The sequence below is a fragment of the Accipiter gentilis genome, chromosome 15, assembly GCF_929443795.1.
Source record: "Accipiter gentilis chromosome 15, bAccGen1.1, whole genome shotgun sequence".
Taxonomy (NCBI): domain Eukaryota; kingdom Metazoa; phylum Chordata; class Aves; order Accipitriformes; family Accipitridae; genus Astur; species Astur gentilis.
Window position 1 is genome coordinate 4,451,502 of NC_064894.1, and position 22,081 is coordinate 4,473,582.

At 38.1% G+C, this 22,081-nt stretch overlaps 1 protein-coding gene across 5 annotated transcripts in view; it reads left to right on the forward strand.

Moving 5' to 3' along the window:
- Positions 1 to 22,081, forward strand: part of COL19A1 (collagen type XIX alpha 1 chain) — a 225,432-nt gene that overhangs the window by 105,468 nt on the left and 97,883 nt on the right. For all 5 annotated transcript variants that reach the window (XM_049817767.1, XM_049817766.1, XM_049817770.1 and 2 more), the window contains 3 exons: positions 11,150 to 11,203; positions 20,796 to 20,849; positions 21,542 to 21,577. In XM_049817767.1, coding sequence (XP_049673724.1) covers positions 11,150 to 11,203; positions 20,796 to 20,849; positions 21,542 to 21,577 — 144 coding nt within the window. The remainder of the gene's footprint in view (positions 1 to 11,149; positions 11,204 to 20,795; positions 20,850 to 21,541; positions 21,578 to 22,081) is intronic.

Here is a 22,081-nt window from a genome sequence, read left to right on the forward strand (position 1 = left end):
GATTTACTGCAGTGCAGTTATTAAAGGAAAGCTTTTGTTACCAAGAACTTTAAGCCAGAAAGGAGGCTCTGGAGGAAGAAGGCATTACAGCAATAGAGAGTAAGCACAACTGAATCCTTGCTGGCAGGTGCAATGTATTACTTTAACATAGCGAACTGAATAGAGCTCCTGACATGCGAGTCTCCTTTTTTTTCAAACAGGAGGCAGTTCTTGGGAGCTGCTGAGCAAAGATATGCTGTAAGACAGAGCTGGCGGGGTTCCACAGCAAGGAGGCCATCAGTACACTGCAGCTGCTACTATCAGTGAGATTATGTCGTATGCACTGTTGCAGAGGATTATTCTTTATGAAAAAGAGAGTACTGACAGGTATCTAATGAGAAGAGGCAATAGGATAATCTAATAAAACAGTATTGATGCTGCAATATTAGAAAACACTATTTAGCATAAATTGCATATACGCTTATGCAGCCTTGTAGTCTCTATAGTTTAGCCTCATATTGTGAGACCTTTTTAAAAATTCTTTTATGTGATATTTCTGAAATAGGCATGAATGCGAAGAAGTAAATTTGCAGATGAAATACATGTGCAAGCCAATGGGCTCCCTGAATGGTCTCTTGCAGTTTTGAGTGAGAGTTCTTTGCAATTAGGATAAGGATCAGAATTCATGAGCAGTGTGTGATGAAAGAAGAAACAACAAAACGGCTGCTTACATTGGTCACTGTAGATCAGGAAGTGGCAGAACCTTGGTTCATGAGTAGACCAAAAATAAAACTCGGTGCGGGCGGGGGAAGCTTTCCACAACCTGCAATGACAAATGTGGATGTTACTATTGAAAAGTCAGCAACATATATATTTAAGTGTATTTAAGTCTCCAAAGCACTTATTGGTTTGGGTTTTTTTCTCCACTTAGCAGTAGTTGACATTTCTTAAGGTAATACTGTCAATGATAAAAACAGTCTTCTTCATCCCTCTCCTACTTTCCAGCTTCTTCCTATTCCCAATGTCCCTGTGCACTGCTATGGTAACTGTTGTGTAATGCGTAGTAAAGTAAGTAAATCAGGGAACAGTTTTGACGCAAAAAAGCCTCTGTTTACTGGGTTATATCCCAGCAGATTCTGTTTCTCCAAACTGCTGTCTGGCTTTTCTTCAGCAACAGAGGTATTCCAGAAGAATAGGCATATTTTAATGACCAGAAGGTGCTGCAGTCCTATATAGATGATTTTGGGGGCTGGAAAAGAACAGTATGATTCCTTTTGGATTAAGCTAAACTGAAGAATGTACTCCATGAACAAGCCTAAGGTGCTGCAATTCCTAGTGGCTCTTGAGTTCATGAAAACAGACTAAAGATACTCCAAGGTAGGTTTGGAATAGCTCCAACAAAATACATATAGTGTGAACTAGTACTTTGCATCATTTGCTCCATAGATCCTCTTCTGTTGTGCAGCACTGTTTGCTAACGTAGACGTACCTAGAAAATGCTTACTTTGAAGAAGACCTGACATGGCAGGCACGCAAGTCAAGGGTATTAAGGCTGTTATCAAAGATGCCCACAAGAGTTAAAAAAAGGTAAATGGTACAGAAGTATGTGTCTCATGTAGCTAACCCAAACAGCAGCTTTATGCTGGTACTTTGTGCAGTACACTCATTGGCCATCTTTGTGTATTCTTAAATTTTAGTTTAAAAACCAAAGAAGCTAGCTTGGAAGAGCAGCTAATTTACAACAGAAGTTCAGAGTTTCTGTGACAGTAAATAGAGACTGAGTTGTCTTAGATGTCTGCGGGGAGCATATCATTGACCTTCCTCGCATGGTGAGGCCAATATATATTGTGCACAGATAAAGAAGTTTTGCCCTGTACCCTTTTTTAAGTTTTATGTACTTATTGAAGGCCAGCGTTAACTTTAGCTTGCTTCTGTTGTCAATAGCCAGCCAGTAGATACAGCTCAAATTTCCCAGGATGCCTTTTCTAAAAATGCTTCCTTCCCATCAGTAGGCTGCAGAACATTCTCTCACCTATTTATTCTAGACCAATTTTTTACACTTCACTGCACAGTGCTCCAGCTAGAACAGAAATAAGACAATTATTTTCATGCACAGTACCCTATGGGCTGGTTTTATAGAGAGTTGCCAGGGAAGTGGGAACTGGGGGTTTTGATCCTCTCCAAAAGAGAGAAAACTTCCTGCATTAAATCTACAATTACTAAGTTTTATGCAAAAGGCAGCCATTTCCTACTTTTCTATCTGTGTTTTGAACTGGCCTTAGTGAAGTCTGAGCAGGGTGTGCTTATTTTGAACACACATCAAGCCTCCTCCGCAGATAAATATCCATCGGAAGACTGAACACATCCTAGCTTTAGATTATGCCAGGGTCCATCAGAGCTTTACTGAAACCCCAATTTCCTGGTCTAAAGTATGCATTTCTATGACCTTAATAAACTACTTGCTGTAGTCTAAGAAAATAGCAGTAACCGATACTGCTGTCTGCGTGGGCCTGATGAACACGGTTAATAGTCACAGCTACAGAAAAAGCCATTATTTCAGTTATCATGTGACAAATAAAGCTAGAGGTGCAGCCTTTGCAGAAAGGACATAGCAGTCCATCAGCTTGCACAAACACTTGATGTTGCTTTAACCACCTGCAGAACATCTTTTAGAGTCTAAATAACAACAGCAATAGCCTGCCAAAAGCATGAAAGCATGAGTGTCTGAAAAATACTACGTTCTGTGAAAACAGTACTATTTGTCAACTGCTGACAAGAATAGGTTGGCTTTAGGTTGCCTTAGGAGACCAGCCTTGAAAAGAAACTAGTTTATTCCTCCTATGGAAAAATCTTCATTCAACACTAACACTAAGGCAGTATAAATAGAAACCTTCCCACTAAAAGACAGATAGAATTTTAAACAATTGTAGCTGAAAGTCATATCCATTTGTAGTATTTACTTAAGAAAGGGAAAAATAATGTACTCATTAAATGAGGCAGTTTTTTTCTTTTTAAGTTTTAATCTTTTGATAGATACGGCAGACACTTAAATTCAAAATTATTGTGGAGTTTGGCGCTGGAAACTTAGAGCAAAATTCAACTATTAGTTTTGTTCATGAGTGATGCAAGAGCAAAATTCTGTAAAAGCTCAAGTATTTGTGCAAGCCAAAATGTGTTATGATTCCCCTGTGTTAGGTACAGTACAAAGATAGAGCAGACCATTTATCTCATCCTGAAGATATTATAATTAAAATACAAGATTTAAGACAGAGGATGGGTGCCTACGGAACAAGCAGACTTGGTTGGTTAATTAAAAAATAAATAATGTGAAAGATGATGCTGTGATGCTATTGTGTAGATTTTGTGCTTGTTGCACCAGGGAAGAATTGGGCTGAAGGGAGAGGTTATTGAATGGGGATAAATGGTATGACTTTGTGGGAGCTTTGCAATGCCGAGTTATGCACTGAGATTTCCTAGTATTTAAGTATATGTGCTTGAGAACCAGCAAAGAAGATAAATGATGAACAGAGTTTTAGCATTGATGTTCCTAATGAGGATGAGGGAGCATTTGTGAAAATAGTGTGATCAAGTCCAGCTGAAGGTGGTAGGTCTGTAGATAGCTGAGAAAGGTTATGTCTATGGATGTGGTTTGTGTCTGAGACTCACTTCAAGATTATTGCAGTTCTTGGTGACCGATAGAATCAGTGTTTTTTCAGTGATGAAAGAGGAAGCTTTCTCAAAGAAAAAAAAATGTTGAAAGAAACATTTAAAACTAATTCAAATGGTTAGATATCAACAAGGCGGCACTGGAAAGTTGAGATGTTCGGTTGGACAGGAGGCAAGTCTGGAGTAGAAGTGTAAATGATGACTCATAGAAATGATTGTTGATTTTTATATTTGCAGATAAGATTAGCAGAGACGCTGTAGAAGGAGAGGAAAACTGGACCATGAATGTACCCTGTGTAGCCTTTTCATGGAAAGTTGCATGTATGAGTTGTCTGAATTAATGAGTCTTTATAGTTTGGAAAGCCTTTTGCTTTTGGATTATGAGGAAAGGTATAGCACAATAAACGATGTGCAATACAGCAATTTTTAAACGGAAGTGACAAGCCATGTATAGAATGTATTGTAGAACTCTGCCAGATGGAGTGAGTACAGAATAGAATATCCATTATTATTCACAGTGGGGGTTTCAGAGTCTTTAAAATATATTCTATGATTTCTTTCTGTAGATGCAAATTCTTGAAATAAACATTATATTGATTTTTTTGGGAAGCTTTGAGTTATTTTAGAAAGCTATTTACATCCACTAAAGCCTCTGCACGTAAATGCCAGTAGCACTTGCAAATGAAGATCACCACAAAAAAGCTTAGTGACTTTTCCTTATAAACATACTTTTCCTGACTGATTGTACTTTCTCTGAAGAGAGTATTAATATATTTGAGTGGATGTTAAGAATACATATTATCTAGGAGACTGAAACTCTGCTTTCAGATTGCTCATGCTTTAGGCTGTATTATTTTTCTTATCTTTATGAATAAAACTTTAATCTTGGGCTAAGAATTTTTCTTTCAAGTTAAGTCTGGGAATATATACGATTAATAATTACCAAAAAGAGTGGAGTTTTGGTTGTTGATTTTATTTTTTTTTTCTCCTTGGCATTGAAAGGTTTGAAGAAAAAAAAAAAAGTGAAATGGTGATGGCAGGATGAGCCATGGCAGATTAGCATACAGAGCAAAGTTTGCAAACCGCAACATCTAAATTTCATGTGGCAAAAAGCAAAACCAGCGTAAGCATCTTAAGCCCTGAGTACATGCATTTGGGGCATTTATTATCGAATAAGAAAGCTAAATGTTAGATTGTGGTTAGTCTTGTATAAATTGTAGCAAGCAGGAGTTATCCAAAATCTCAGTATTTTTTCTTTTTGTGCTGGCTTACACCTGTCACCCAAAAGGATGAAGTTGTGTCTTTACATTTCTTTTACCCTAACAAGTTTTGTAGATGAGAAGGTATGTTATGTACTATTCTACGCAGATTATTTTTTCCACTTATCACAGTATTATTTAATGCCTTTTAGCATTTCATTAATGGTCTTAACTACTAGCTCTGGTCAGCATCAGGGAATGTTAGGTAGTCTTACATTTCCACAAGATAGGATTACATTGCAGATGAGGACCAAGGTGAGATTCAGAGATCTGTATGGAACACATTAAGAGATCAAAGGCTTGTTATTGAAACTTGTGGTTTCAATAAGGCATTGCTGGTAGTCTTGCTGTGGCTTTTTCTAGATGTGAAAGAATAGAATTTGAGTTTTCTGAAGGCTTAGTTATTAAGTGTATCATAGTTCTGTAGGCTATGTAAGAAAAGATAACTGAGAACACTTTATTGCCTGCCAGAGTGCCATGGAATTGGTAGACTATGTTAGAAATCGGTGTTTGTGGATGTTGCAGTGTGAGGTGGATATTGCAATGTGAGGGTTTAGCTTTCATGAAGAATGTAAAAGTATGCCTAAAGTACATGACTTGATTGAATGCGGATACAGTCCTTCAATCTAAAGAGGTTGCTAACTCTTCAGAATACATTTATCTGTCCGCTCCTGTTTCATCTGTGTTATTTGTTTGGATTTTTATTTTGCTTTTCTTTATCTCTGAACTGATACTATTCAATCACTGTACTTGGTGATAATGGCATGGTGACAGGGCAAACAGCCCAGTCATATTTTTATCCTATATATTGCTGGCATTTGAATTAATGTTTGTCTGTCTTTCAGTGCCTTCATGAAAAAAGATAATTTATTTATTAAATGAGAGAATTTTGACTCCTTAAGACGTGTACCTCCTGCAAAAACTGTACTCATTACTCAGCAAGGACATCATCCTAAGAAAAGCTAAAACTGTTTTTAACATGTGACTTTGTCACGTTTTCCAAGAAAGAGCAATCACAGCAGAGCCAAGGAGCAGTCTAGAGGAAATGTTATCCTGGAAGAGTGTACGTGGCTCTATCTGCCTCGCCCCCATGAAGACGCACATATGATGAAGTATTATCTAGTCTGTCTAGAACATTCTCAAGCAAAATCTACAGTTAAGGCAATGTCACTCTATTCTTAGGTAGATCATTACAGTACTTCTCTGCCCTTTTAACCCCAATTCCCTCCCCGTCCCCCACTACAGACCTAAATTCCTTTGGCTACAAAGTAAACCCATTATTTGTGTATTTACTATGGAAAACTTATTGTCCTGTTTATAGCATTCTTTCCCATATTTGAGATTCATCAGCGTGTCTTATGTTCACTCTTTCCTCGTAACTTTTTTTTTTTTCCAAACTTTCTACCATTCTGATTTGGAGAATACCAGATACCTAAAAGTTGTCACAAGTTCCATGAAAAAGACGATGCCCTGGACTAGATGCTGTTTTTCACTGTTCTCATCAGTGTCAAGTAAACCAGAATAATTGGGTTTTTTCAGTTTGCATTTGGCAAATGGAGAATGGAGTTGAGCCTTTTAAAAATAGCTGTGTGTTACAGACTCCCACTCACTATGTGGTCCATGATAATCCGCAGATCCTTTTCTGCAGTAATGCTACAGCGATTCTTTAGTTGTTATTTGTGTGTTTGATTTCTCCGTTTGGAGAGCACTAAACTGTAACATTTATTGGACTTGATTTTTTTTTTTTTTTTTTTTTTTGATTGCTGTTCTGATTGATCTAAGTCATTTTGCATTTTAAGCTTTTTCTGCAAAGAATAAAAATGGATGGCTGCCTCATTCTTGTTGACAGGAAGAAGCAATTCATCAGTGCAGTTTTGGAGCCATGGGCTGGCCTGGCTTCAGATCATTCTGTGCCTAAGATTTTGGACTCAGCTGAGGTGGCAGTTTGCCTTTATATAGCCTCTCTGGCTTAGAAATGCCTAGAGCTTGCTTAGAAACGCAATGCGTGACACTAAGCAGTAGTTGGCCAGTATGAACGTCTTAAGTATTGCTCAGCTGGTGTATGTGAAGCAGGAAGGAAAGATCTTTCTTCTGACATGTTATCCGGCTTGCTCGGGCATGACACCTGTAGTCTGGGGTGCTTTCACAAGACAGTGATGGCACAGTTTGGAATCAGAAGGGTTTTGGTCACAGTTTCTTGCCAAGTGTGTCTACTGAGCGCTCTGAATTCCTGATGCCTATGAAGCTTTGGGATCACTTGCTTTCTTGCTGTGTCTGAGTATCCTAAATAGATGGGTTTGGGAAGGCACAGGCTTCACAGTGACATCTTTCCAGGTCATCACTGTTGATTTTAATTTACTAGAAATAGAAGTATATTTCTGCAACGTTTTATGCTGTTTCTTTCTGACCCTGCTTAGGTAATAGTCTTATGTGATACAGGGTTACAGTCTGTTTGGAAGTAAGCTTCTTGTGTCACTCTTTTGTTTCCTTGCATAGTTTCTCCCAGTCTGAACTGAGACAAGATCATTAGCCTGCCTTGATTTCCACTCCTTTTAAATGGTATAGCGTCTCAGGAGTCCTGAGGTGCTTCACCCTGAGAATTGCCGCTTTCCTGAATCTATACTATCCCACATTCTATCCCATCCGTCAGTGAGAATGTTATTGGGACGGAGTACTTCATAACCCCAGCTCTCCAGACACCTATCAAAACCAGAAAGAGTTATAGCATCTTTTTTTGAACTGGAGATTCATAACTTATTTAGGAAAAATCAATAAGCATTACTATGAGCTCGGTTCAGTTTAAAAGAAGCTATGGAGAAGTGGTTGCAAGAAAAGAAAATGCACATGGAGCATTCTGCTGAGACAGAGCAAAACACAGAACCAAAACACAGAAGAATATTTTAAAAAAAACAACAAGCCATTACTGTCATACAGATACGTAGGGTAAAATCACGGAGGTTCAGAGGTTAGAGATTATAAGGTGTCTGCAACTGAGTGATACTGTATAGCTTGTGTACTTCGGAGAGTATTTCAGCTATTGTTAACAAGGGTACTTTAAAATGCTTGGGACAAAGGATATCAGGAATTCCTGATTAGTATCATTAACAGGGCAGCGCTGCAAAAAACCCCTTTACCTTTTTAGGAGAATTCTTAGGTAGGAATGCATTTTATTTCCAAATACGTTACTTTGCCTTTATAATAAGGAGGAAATAGTACGCGAGGAAAATGAGGCAGCCGTAAAGTGGAGAAGCGAGTTGAAGGCTGGTACTCTTGTCTTGCAGAGGCCATGTGTGAACCCCGGGATCTAATTAAAGAATGTTACCGCTGAATTCAGTGTGTCCGCTATTGCACACATCAGACTGGATACCTCCCAGCTTTTATACTGGAGCAACCCCATCAGCTTGTTCCATTGGGGTAATTGAAAGCAGAATGCACCCAAAGAAATGCAAATAGTTCAGTGTTATATTGGATTAGTTTTAGTTAACTAATAAACAAGTCATGGCACTTCCAGAGATTTGTCATCCTGGTTTTGCAATAAATAGTCTTTAACTGTCTCATCTGAATATAGCATAAGCAGGCAGGAACATTAGATATAGAAGGGCATTAACACATTTTTCTCTCTTTTTTGTTAATCTGTGAGGTAAGCCACAATGTTGATTATTAACAGCCTACTCTATGCTGCAGAGTGGCTTCAGCGATTCTGCAAATTGGCTAGATTTGAAGCTGTTAATTATGCAGTATAGTGTGCTCCATAAAGGCAGAAATGAACGTGGCTTGGCTCAGTTCTTGTGAGAATAAATTGTAAAAATTGGACCTCTGTTTGGTTTGAATTCTGGCTTCACAGAGCACCCGGACATTCTGTACAACAGGCTTGGTGAGGACAAATCATTTACTCCATTAAAAAATCAGAATACGTTCATAGTAAAATTGCATACCTGGAAGAAAGCCCATGGCTCTTGGGACTCTGCAGACGTCCGAGGCTCATTAGCACGGGGTGCTTTTTATCATTTTGTCTATGAAACTGTCAAACATCTTCAATCTGAGGACCCTGTAAATTATAAGGAAGACCCTGTGTTCACCAACCACGCTTGTGTGTGTCTGGAACGGCCCGCCGGTATTTTAAAGTTACTGTCTGCCCGCTGTAGAAGAGGAAGGCACGGTCTCCAACACATGCTGCTCATCTAATGTCAAGGCAAATGATAAACGAGGGTAAGGGGAGGGTTGTCTTTTGGCTTAGGCTCTCTCTTTAGGTTTTTATGTAAATTTAGATGTTGGATAACAAATTATGACAAGATACTTTTACCTTAGGTTTCCACCTATGCATCAAGGAATTTGCAGGATGTTACTACTTCTGAAGCAAATCTGTACATATTTATTTCATTTTCTCTTAAAGTATGAAAGCAGATAAACAAATCAGAAGAAAAAACAGCTCCATAAATTGGAATGATTTTTAAATCTTCTAGAAGTATATTCACATAAGGAGATATTATGTCAAATATATGGCTGTACCTTTGTAGCTGTTGCAAGATTGTAGCAGTGTAACTCATACTGGTTGAAAGATCCTGAAAGAAGTATTAAATGTCCAGTGTGTCACAGTGATGAAAAGTAAAATGTCATTTTTGCAGTTTCTTTTAAAAGCTTAAGTGAGCTGTTTAAAGAAGAACAGTAAGTTTGGGGCTTCAACTCTCATGGTTTTTTTAAACTGACAGTGAAAGAAAATTACTATCTCAACCAATGCCTTAATACGTAGAACAAAGAGGACTTTATAGTTTAAACCTACTAAAATAACCAGTGTTAAATTCCTATAACTGTTTGGTGTCATTTAAACTTTTGCAATAAATGCATAGATTTATCTGGTTTAATATTTTTTTCTTTTTTATGACAAGCAAGAAAGGTAATTCTTGAGGAAAAACCTTAACGCTATGATTCAACCTAATGCATAGCATTAGGTTTGTTATCAACGAGATGTATTAAAATGGAAACACTGAACTAGCAAAGCCATCTTGTGCATGGGATTATTAAATTCACAGTTTGCTGTTGCTAATTTGTTAGCAGGCTTCAGTTGTTTGAGAAAGCTCATACAAACTCATTTTGCAAAACCGATTATTAGATGAAATGCCCTCTGTCATTGCCACTGGAGGAATAGCTCTGAATCAGGGCTGTGTCACAAATGGAGTTAGCTGAATGATCTCAGTTCAATACCATTTACCTAACAGAATTACAAAGATGATGCTGCCGTAATGAATAGGTTCTGCTCAGACAAATGGAGTCCCCTGGAGATAATGGAAATTCAGTGCAGGGCTGTTCGCTTTCTTTGGTTGACAGGAAGAGCTTGGACTCTAGGATAAAGTCAGTCCTTGTGCTTTTATCAGAATTATGTTACTTTTATGATTTGACAAAGTTCAGTCTAGTGACAGGGATGCAATTACAGAGCTGTTTAGACTTGTTGGTTCTGGAAGACATTCTCCCTTACATTATGCTTCTTAAGCAGGTGTATTTTGTTCACTTTGATGAAATATGCGTTAACAGAATAGCATGGTAGTTAGAGATAATCCGGAACCGAATCCTTTCACGTATCCTACACAGAATATTGTGTTTTGTAGACAGTGTTTCATGAGCAAACACAGGAATCAGCCTGTATAGTTGATTCTGAAGGATCATTCCCACCATTTTTTTCTTTTGATTCATGATGTTGTTCATGTTCATACTTACGAGAAAATTTTCAGAACAAAAATTGTTTCCACTTTTCAAATGCAATCTGTGAACCATATACTAGTGTGAGTCGAAGACAAATGATAATAACGAGGACAGTTCTGTTATCAGATATTTAAAACAGTAATTGTTTATTAAAAACCAGTCTCAGAATGAAAGCAATTAATTTAATGTCAATGTTAAGATTTTCAAAAGGAAAACTGTTCCCCAGTGTAAATTTGTTTCACCACCATGTTCTCAGAGCACTGTGAGAACCAAGAATATTTTTCTGTGGTGATTCTTTATGCATGTTCAGTGGCACTGTGAAGTACAGAGAACTGTAGCTCTCAGAGTGCTAGACGTTTTTCAGAGGCATTTATTTGGAAAGAATTTCTGTTGGAATGTAAGAAATAGTTTTGCTTGTACAGCCAGCAGTGTATATGTAGTACTTCATGCAGAACAGACCAGAATCTTAAAATATTTTTCCTGTTAAAAAGTGTCGCGGGTTAGTATTTGTCTTGTATGTGTAATGAAATAAATATTCACTCTTTTAGGGTGAAAAAGGAGATAAAGGAGAACGAGGACCAGAAGGCATTCCTGGAAGAGAGGTAAACTGAATGATGATGAAACAGTCAAGTCACAAACGTCTGGGAGGGTGGTTAAGCAATGAAATTCAGAATTTATGTAAGGAGAGTGATGGATTTAGAAAATGTGTATGCCTGGAGGGTTAACATCCACAAGATGATGGGGCAAGAAAAAGAGATGCATTCAGGTGAGATCCAAGTTCTTAAGCCTCCAGGTTGGACAGGAGAGCTGTGCGTAAGGATGCGGTAGGTTCCACGATATTTCTGCTGAGGGCTCATGAGATAAACTGAAACAAGCATGGGGAATAAAGCAACACAATATAGGTGAGAATCATTCCTGGTTGGATAATCTGCTGGAAAGGAGGGCATTTCTGGAGGTAGGGTAAAGCTAGGCCTGGAGCCTTGGTTTCTGAAAAGGAAAATACACAGGCTGTTAGGCATTCCTGGGTGAGAGCCATGGGTCACTCACTGTGCCACATGGTTCATGTGATAGAGAATTTGAGTTAAAATGTCACTTTTTTTCACTGCCTACTTAGTTAATTGGTCTGGTCCATATTTGAGGTAGAACATGAATCTGTGTCTAAAAATACTGGATTATCGTGATGGCTGAGTTCACATTCCAGCTTGAATCTGAGCTAACACTATAGATACACCCAGTAACAAACCTTACTTTTGCCAAATTTATTTTTAAATTTAAATTTCTTTTTGTATCTATTAAACCCAGATAAGAGGACAGAAAATCAGAATTTGTTTCAGTGCAATACTAAAATGGCCAACCAGCATGATTTGAACCGCAAGATTTTTTTAAAAAAAGAAAATAAAACCAAGCCAGCAGTTTTCTTTATCCCTCTCTTCCCCTCCTGTCTGACCTTGTGAGGGTCAGCCTGGGTTTAGGTTTTAACGCAGGATACTGTTGGCTCTCCAATTGCAAAGCATCGCAGTTGAAGGCAGAGAGCATCTCACAGAGGGATCTGAACATGACTGTCCAAATTCTGTGGGGAATGACTGGCATTAGGACTGGAATCCAGATACAGGATTTGAAAAAAAACCATTCAGCAAAGCTTTTTTAAGCAACTGTACCGAAAGAGTAAAAGGGTCAATATCTGACACAAAAATGCTATGGCAGTCTAGCTGGGTCTGCTGAAAATGCAGTAAAACAGACTACATAATTATGACACTTTTTATGTCATCTGGCTTTCTGTGCACACCATAACCATAAAAATATTTTTCCTATTTTAGGTTATTATAATTTAATGCTAGATAAATCAGGCTATTTTTGACTAATACTGGATGTCCTCCATATGAAAACATACACTATGTACTGAGCTGAAACTATGTTTAGGTATTCAAAGAGGTATTCTCTTGTAGCCTGCTTGTCTGTAAAGGTGAACCGTATACTTCTGTCATGCATACATATATGCTGACAGCATGGAAAAAACACATCTGTGTTTCTTTCCATAGCTCTGGGAACATTTCTGTGTTGGTCTTACACGATCTTCTTTACTACATGGGATCTTGTTCCATAAACCTTTTAGGAAGAGTAAGGTATACCAAGTATCTGGTGAACTCTAGAACATATTTGACATAGTGGCACTGTGAAAGTGTAAAATATCAAACCTTTATATTTTGAAATATTTACTGAACTGTTGTAATGTGTCAAGAAATGGTAGACTATCATCATGGGGACTGTCTAAAATATTTTGGAAGTAAAATTGCACAAGGCAGTATAACATTATATTGTTTGAATCCACATGTAATTCCTTTTTAACAGCACTTAGATAAAATGCTTTGGATTCAGTTATCACTGTGCATGGAGATGCCAGTCATTAAGTTTAAATTTAAAGGACTGTGTATCATTGACTCTTGGTTGCTATCAGTGTCTCTCAAACTCATTCCGCATACAGAAATGTAACATCTGATATTTCTGCAATAATCAAGTTAATCTGCTTACATGGGTGTAATCTGCAGCGCTGTATAAAGAAAGCCTGAAAACACTTAAAGCTAGCGGTATCGGCTGCTGGCAGCTGTTGCCTCTGCCTGGGGGAGTGAGGGTTTCGGTACTCGCAAGTGAAGAACTTGAAAATGATGACTGAACATTTTAACTTGCAGAAATGGTAGAAACATATTTGAATTTATTTTAATCAAAATCAGGAAAGTAGGTGTCACAGAACAGTTTTGTTTGCTGTTACTACTTGCGTTTTCTTAGCTGCACAAAAAGTTCGTGCTAGGATGAAGTAGCATGACGGGGGGAAGCCAGACATGATTTGGAGACTAGGCTTTCTGTAATGATGAAGACAGACCTAAAAATTTTAATTCCCTCGTCCCTCACTGGTTGTGCTAACTGAGTCAGTTAATCTCATTGAGAACCAGGTTTGGAGGCAGGAACTGTGAATACATTTAACTGCTCTGCACATCTCCAATTTATCACTCCAGGAATCTGAGCCAAGATCTACAATGCCCGTGTCCCAGTCTGGGACGTTATTCAGAGTCCGTCCGACAACATGAATACTTACTATAAATACTAGTAATGTGGTTGCCATTGTTTTTAGCTTCTTAAGGAGCAGTTATTTATAACTTAATATATTACTAATGTAGTCCTCCTGTGGTGTGTGTTCACATTACATCTGTAAGCAGGTATTTGCCTGTATAATACGAATAGCCAGTTTGCTTGAGTAGTATCTCTGTTTTATCCCTTGAGACTTTTTTAGCCACTTGATATTAATAATGCTATCATTTGCATCACTGTAGCAAGTGGAGCTTCACAGACACACTGTCTGAAAGAAAATCGGATAAATACAGTTTCTTCTCCATCACGCTCATATCCCGTATGGAATAAGGACAAATTTGCAATACAAATATCCATGAAACTTATGTGTGGAGTAAGAATATGTTCTATTCATACACTTGCCAGTTGAACTGAAATTGAAAGAAAATCTTTATCATTGAAACTTTTAGACTCTTTTTGGAGTCATGTCATTTTCTTGATCAGTGGTGCAGGTAGGAAACGAATACCACAGGACACTACCAACTAATGTCTTGCTGACAGGAATGAAATACTTCAGCAAAAGTAAGTGAAAACAGAAAGTTTTGTCATATCTGTCAGCATGTGTTATGCATAGCTAGGGGAAGAATAGAGTCTTTCTTTTAAATTGTAAAAAAAAAAAAAAAAAAGTAGTAAAAAATCTGAAATTCAAATTGGGTATATAATCTCTACAGCATTAAGCCACGTGATTCACTAATTATTTTTTTTCTCCTGCTGGAGAAGGTGATGCCCTAAGTGACTTTTTTAAAACTTTCCTACATAAAATGTCGTTATTGTTTACGTACCTGAAGTCAAAGTATGGGCCTCTCAAGTTCAGTGAGCAGTGAAAAAAATCCCAGGTTTTCAATGGACAGACAAAAAACATATTGGACCTTATTAATTTTATGCTTGTGGGAAAAGGTGAACAGAAGTATGAACGTTTTTCAAGGGATCCAGTGTCTCGATATGATGGTAACAGTTGTTTACCTTCATGCCCTCATGGCCTGTCTCTCTAATCTTGAACTCTCTTAGGATTAGCATTGTAAGGAAATATTTGGATAGGAACGGAAGAATCCTATTGCTTGAAAGTATGAAGTCGGTAATGATATTTAACTATATCTGAAGTTTGAGGATTCTGTTATGAACAAAAGTATAAGGAGATAGTTGGCATTGCTCAGGACCCAGAAAATTCTAGTAGTGGAGCAATTTGAAGTTTTTGAATGACATTAACGAGAAAAGAGCAGTGGCGATATTTAAAAGTACATGAGACATAAACTGAAAAATAGTATGTTGTTTGGAGCTTTGAAAATACTTTGGTAAATTAAAAAAGTTATCCCAGCATATGCAGCTTGATGTTGTACAGCTGACTCTGAAGCTGTCGTTTTAATTTAGATTTTAAGGCTGCTCTGTGGAGAAAATAGTTCTGTTGTCTTACTCGTTAGAGTATTCCCAAGTTTTATTACTTGGTAGAGATTGTTGATTTTATCTATAATAATTTGGTTGCACATTGTTGGTTAGTGTGTAGGATCGTTTACTGTTTTTTCAGTACTTTAGATAATACGTGTTGTTCTAGGAGACTTGGACCTGATATGAGGTTGAACCAGATTAATGCAGGCCAGGGAATTGTAAATAATGAATGATGTTTCTCCAAACAAATATATTTTACTGTGAAAAACCTGTTCTCCTCAAAAGATTATGCCAGTCTTACAGCATTTTCCATTGCCACGTGCATGCAGTGTAGTGTATGCGGCACAAATAGGTGCATTTCCAGTGCTGCAGGAGCTGCTGGAGTCCTCTGGTTAAGGTCCAGCTGATCTTTGTGGTTTTTCATTGCGAAGGGCACCTGTTGGCAGCTGCCGGTACATTCTACGTCTTTCATCTCTTTTCTGTGATGATGTATAAGCACTGTCTGCTGCTCGCTCGCTCTCTGAGAAAATTTTCAGTGTGTGATACACTTTTCTCAGGCCTCGGTGAACTTGCTAGGGCATGTTAAGTCAGAATTCATCAACTGAAGTGTTAGGGCACAAAAAGCTTGTTTTACTTGGAGGGAACACTTAACATAACAGTTTTCCTAACATTCCTGAACTCTAGAAAGAGTTTTCTTATTGATAAGTTCATGCAAAGCTAATAATTCAGTTATTTTGGTACTCTTTTTCAGACTTCTCTGATCAAATCCATGTTTGTTACTATGGTAAACATTTTGTCTCGGGATGAGAGGTTAATGCGCTTTTCAGCTATTTCCCAGCTGTGGATAAGTAAGTAACTGATGGCAGCTGAGAAGAGGCTGTGGGCCCTGTCTTCTAACACTACTGGTGAGGTTTGCGTTATGAACGATAGCTGTCTCCTGGTGTTAGTAGTTTGTCTTCAAGGAGCTGTTGAACAGAGCCCTGACTCCCGATGCCCTTGGTCTCTCTGGTCTCCAGTCCGTATGGAAACCCTTCAGTCCAGTTGTCCGCTGCCAGGCAGCATAAGCCTTAGAAACTCTGGCAGCTCTGTAAGAGTTTCCCAGTGAGCTTCCTCTCCTTACCCTAGCTTTCTGGAGGCTTCTGTGTTTGCTCCCAGATCAGCTCATTGTCAGCCTACTGCTGAAAGGCTTCCTCAAGCTTCCCTGGCCTGTCACTCAAATCCCCTTGTTTGGGCTGCAGAGTTTTTATGACAGTCAGCTAGTCAGTCTCAGCCAGAGAGGTGTCTGCTCATTAAACCCTTACAAATCCCTTGTGTGGCTTTTAAACCCAGCTGAACATCACAGTGTCAAGGCTAAAAGCAACAGATGAGTCTGCAAGAAAATCCAATTTACAGAAGCAGACTCCTTTAAATTACAGGATGCTTTCCCCATCCTGTGCAAGCACCAACACACGTTTTCGTTTTAATATAACCCCTGTATGTTATATGGGAGTACTCGTAGAAGGTGTGTACTTGGTTCAAGTTGTTGCTGTCATTTGATGTCATTTGTTACTTGATATTCCTAGGGCTTAGGAGTCCTTGGTAAGGTAGTTCCTGAGACCCTACAGGTGTATGGGATGTGATTTGCCAGCACAAGCAGCAAGGCGTGAATCCTCTGTTCTCTTCATCTTCTGTTCTTTTTGCTAGTGATGGTAGCAGTACCGGTTTGCAGCTCAGCATGTTGACCCAGAAGAATTGGCTTAGGGGAAAGTGTGTTTGGGTTTCCTTTTCTCACAAAATCTTTGGCTGTTCTGATCTTATCCAAATGGCTGAAAACATAGGAAGTGAAAAACTGTTTCATTTTCTGGTTCTGGTTATATATGGCACTCCTTTTGAATGAATAAAATGTTCTCAGGCTTGGTAAAGAATGTATTTATCACATCACAAAGTAAAGTTATTTCTTCTTCACCGTGGAACTCCAGAGCACAGCAAATATTGTATAAGATTGTCGCTGGATTAAAAGGATAATTCAAATAGAAAAACTGTAGCCCTTTATGCCGGTAGTGTTGGGACACCATTAATAACATCCAATCCTTTGAAGAATTTGTGAAACCATGGTCCTTTTTAGAGCTTTAAGGCACAGTTACTGTTTTGTAATTGTTTTCTTCTCCTAATTCAGTTGGTTTTGTTGGCTGGCTAAGACTCTAGTAAACTAATATCACAGAAAAGTCTGGTTAAATATTTATCAAAAATAGTGTCAACCCATATGGTAACTTCTCCTTTAAACTCCTTCCACCAGAAGAAATACCATTGTCATCCCCTTCCAAATAAAAAGCCTGCCTCTAGTTTAATCTTTCCCCCATTGGCCCCAATTTTGCTGACTTTATGCCTTGTTGAAATTTGTGATATACTCGTTCCAGTAATTTCTCTATTGGTCAGAAATTGTCTTAAAGTAATACCTGTTTTATTATATATATAAAAAATATTTATCATTTTTACCATTTCTCATGTTATCTTGTTAGCCTTGAGTTGGCCTTATACATGCATATCCTAATGTTTACTTTACGTTTTGCCATCCATAGATGAACTGTAATGTAAGGATTCTGACCTGTAAAAAGACCGAGCTGTAGTCCTTACAGAGGAGAAAAAGCACCAGCTGAAGACTGTTCATGAACTCACAAATGTGTATTATTATATGGCTCCCCAAAAGGTAGAATTAGATCGGGATAGAATTCAATAATTCTTTTATCCTCTCTCATGAGAGCTGCTGGAATTTTTACTCAGTTCTTGAATTTCTGACAAATCTGGTAACAGATTCCTTAGATCAATAAAAATTAGTTTGTTGTTTTCAAAACTGACCTCGTTCTCCTAAAATATCGCAGAAAATGAGCTTTTCTAATTTAAAGCTTAATCTAAACTCATCCAAATTTTATCTGTTAGATAACCACATCCATTTTACTGAAGCATCCTGTTCTGGTCTCTGCCAGAGACAGGATACTGTACTGTACTGTGCTAGAAGGAGCTACAGATTTGACTTGGCACAGGAATTCTTACTTCTTATGTCATTTCAGAGACAGTCAGCAGCAGCTAAACCTCTCAGCAGCTTTAAAAAGGTGGCTGTAGGGAAGAATAGGCATGGTGCAGTACCAGATGTGGTTTTGCAAGCATTCACTATGTCTGGGACTTATTAAGATGATATTCTTTTTAAAAGATATATAATGTGTAGAAGAACAAGAAATACTTCTAATGGGATAACCTTTTAAGCAATTTTTTTTTTTTTTTTTTTTTCTGATACCACTGCTCTTTCTTGGGCTTTTAAACTGCAAAGGAAAGCTAATTCAAGTATCTTAAAAGAAATACTTCCTATGAAAACCTTCCTGGGCACTCAAAAATCCTGCTTCAAACCCTCTAAGGCTTGTTGTCAAATACGTAGTTTCCCCTTGTCCTTTTTATGTGAGGTCGACCTCTGTGGTCATCGTCTCTGCAGTAGCTGTCAAACTGCATACCTCACCGAGGTGCACTGCAGGAACACTAGTAAAAGCTTTAAACACACCAGTTAGGAAAAAATGAGGTTCATAGTTTGACAGTACACGGCTTGGGTTCAGCATCTTTCATCTGCAGTTGTCTTTTCTATTCAGTAGAGACACACACAGATACATATTGCTGTCTGTGAGTTGCAGATTTTTTTTTTTTAGCCTTATCTTTTCTCTTCTGTAAATATGCAGCCTAAGAGCTAATTCTTAAACTGAAACCTATTGTTCCACTGCTGATTTGTTAATGCTGATTTTGAACCAAATCCATACAGTTTGCATACCTGAAAAATCCCTAAAATGTCTTTTTAGAATATGGAGTGGATGTGTTTTATGCAGTCTTCCAGAAGGAGGTGAAAAGTAAAATGCAGTAAATGGAGACAATGCTAAAACTATGTCATACATGTGCAGATTGTATAAAGAAAGCAATTTTTTGGCTTGGTTTTTGAATCCATCTGCCTATTACATTTTTTAAGTTCAAACAGCAAAACTACTTCTGATTTAACTATTACATATTTGGCAAGCTTAATAAAGGACAAATCAAAGCTAAATCAGGGGTATTTACAACAACCACAAATTTAATCCAAAGTGGGTACTTAAATGCTCATATAGTTCTAAATGATGTTCCTTCCAGATGGTGAATTAATGTAATTTTAGCAGGAAGTGAAGTTGCACAAATATGCAGTATTTAGAACACTCACTGATTTAATGTTTCTGTACCCACCAAGGCACAGATGTTACTTATCATTTTCATGGCAGTTGTCTCTATCTTTCCAATTATCGCAAACTGAGGAAGTGAGTTTGCAAGGGCAAGAAGGGGGCTGGGAAGAACTTAAGGTAGTAAACCCTAATCCAAATGTAGATGAATCTTTTCTGTCCTCGACCTATCTAACCTCCGCAATAATAACGATGGTGGCCTACTTGTGGAGTATCTCATTATGATTCGGTCCTTTATTGCCTACGTTATTGCCATTGGGTTTCTAAGGAAAATCTTTGAACCCGTAGAGCGCTCTCTGACTTACAATGTACGTGGTCTCCTGTCACATGCCTCTAAAGCAATGATCAGAGGGAAGGCACAAGACAAATCTCTTGGCTTAAACAAGGAGTTCCTGACAGGTTGGTCCAGCATCAGGATTAAGTTCATTCCTTATTGCAGAATGCCTTGAATTTGCTGGGCATATTTCAAAACCTCTCACTTTTCCATGTGTTTTGCAGCAAGGAGAAGACAGCAAGATTATGTGCTAGCTCTAAAGATTTTTTTGGGGATGCTTTTGGTGAGAGATGTTAGTGGAAGAGCTGTATCGTAGACAGTCTAGAGGGTAGATTCAGACTAGATAGGAGAAAGAAATTTTTTACGATGAGGATGGTGAAACATAGGAAAAGGTTGTCCACAGAGGCTGTGGATGCCCCATCCCTGGAAACATTCAAGGTCAAGGTTGGACGGGGCTCTGAGCAACCTGATCGAGTTGAAGATGTCCCTGCTCACTGCAGGGGGGTGGACTAGATGAGCTTTAAAGGTCCCTTCCAACTCAAACTATTCTATGATTCTGCAATTGCAAAATTGCTGCGTATGTAACGTGTTAAGACTAGGCAGTATTATCTGCTTCTCCGGCTGAAAGCAGAACTAAGAAGGGACATATGAAGGACTCAATTATTTCTCTAATTGCCTTTTCAAACACTGGGGAAGATGGGAGTGTGAGAGAATGTGCAGCAGCTCTGAGCTATGCCCTGCTGTTGTTCACCAGCTCAGCATTGCTACTTGAAACATAGAATCCACAGCTCTCTGTCCACCTCTGCCTCTCCCAATTTTAGCAGAGGTTAAGTGAATGTACTCGTAATTTCTCTAGTATTTTATTTTATCTTTGTTGGCCACGCAAGACACAGACCTACTGGGACTGCAAAGGAACTTTGTATTTCTAACGCTACTTGCTATAATGAGGCACAATCAAGTAGATAGGTCGCTTTGTATGTTTAATTACATGTTGAAGACAGATGCAGTCTTTGATAGATGTTTCTCTGTTCACGAAATAATCAAAATAAAGAATTATGAGATAGCAGTACTAATAATGTGATAATATTTTAAGGCATAGTTGGTTAGTGTATACTAAATCACAGCACTACAGGATTTTGTCCAACGCTTTCCGCAGATGACAACAAATATGCATTTTTATTCTTTGCGCAGGGACTAAAAGGTGACCCTGGTAGTCCTGGTGTGGCTGGTCCTAAAGGAGAAAAGGTACTTTTTTTATCCATAAAGTTGTACGTATATGCGAGTATGCATGATATTTCTTCAATATTGAACACATTGTCTACACTACATGTGATGAACACCCACTGCTGCCATTTGTGTAGTTTAAGGGTTGAAGAATATGAACACAGACTAACCGTAAATATGGAAGACAAGTACTCTTTATCACAATAAATTTTGAATGGAATTCAGAGCAGGAGCCTAAATTCGGTGTTCTGAATTGTTCTCTGGGTGCTCTGTTTTGCTCCCATGGACTGAACCTGAAGGTCTGAGAGCGCAATTCATGCCTCAGCGACCTAATTCTGTGAACATTTTACACAGTCAGATGTCATTACATATGTGAGCTGTCACACTGACTTCAGTGGCCACCTTGCGCATGTAAACTGCAGCTTGTAATTTAACATATGCAAATATGTTTTGAAGGATTGCTTTTTTTAAGCTGTGATTCATTTATGCAGATGCCTGCCATTTTTTTTCCACTTAACCTGTGGTGAACTGTGTACATCTATGCCATTACTGAAAAAGAACATTGCTTTACTCATATATTTTCATAACCGGAGCGTGTTTGATTATTATACTGAATTTACTTCTGCAGTAATGCATATCCTCTAAAATGCCTAGAGGTTAAATATGTATAGCTAGAGAGATTGCTGATTTACTTACTCTTGTATTTTAACTAGGGAGATGCAGGACCTCCGGGACCAGCTGCCTTGAGCGTAAGTACATGTAAAACAAAACCAGACGAAAGAAAATCACTAAGACATGTTGCAGTTTTTAGCTTATTTGCAATGTAAATACTTTCATTATTAAATTTAAGAGCCAAGTACCTTTCTTTAGAACGCCTCTGCATTTTCTGTATGAATTGTGAAGCAGGGAAAAGGGAATTTTATAGATATAAAGAAAATAAGCATATTTAAAACATCTTGTTTCCCACCAAATGCTAACAAGAATATTGTTTTTTTTGTTCTGTGTATAGATAGTATAGGCTGCTTAAAGCCAAATAATTCCCTTGTTATTTTTAGTGAAAAACACTTTTCAGTAAAAGCTTGCAAAACTACTTAATGCTTTTTCAGATATTGTAAATACTCTATCGTCAGGTTATTCTATTAAGTACTTAGTTATGTGTGCAATGCCCTATATATGACACAGGATTCTATATATAGCATGCATATGTTCAAATTTGACACACAAGACCCTATTTTCAGGAAGTTAAGAACACG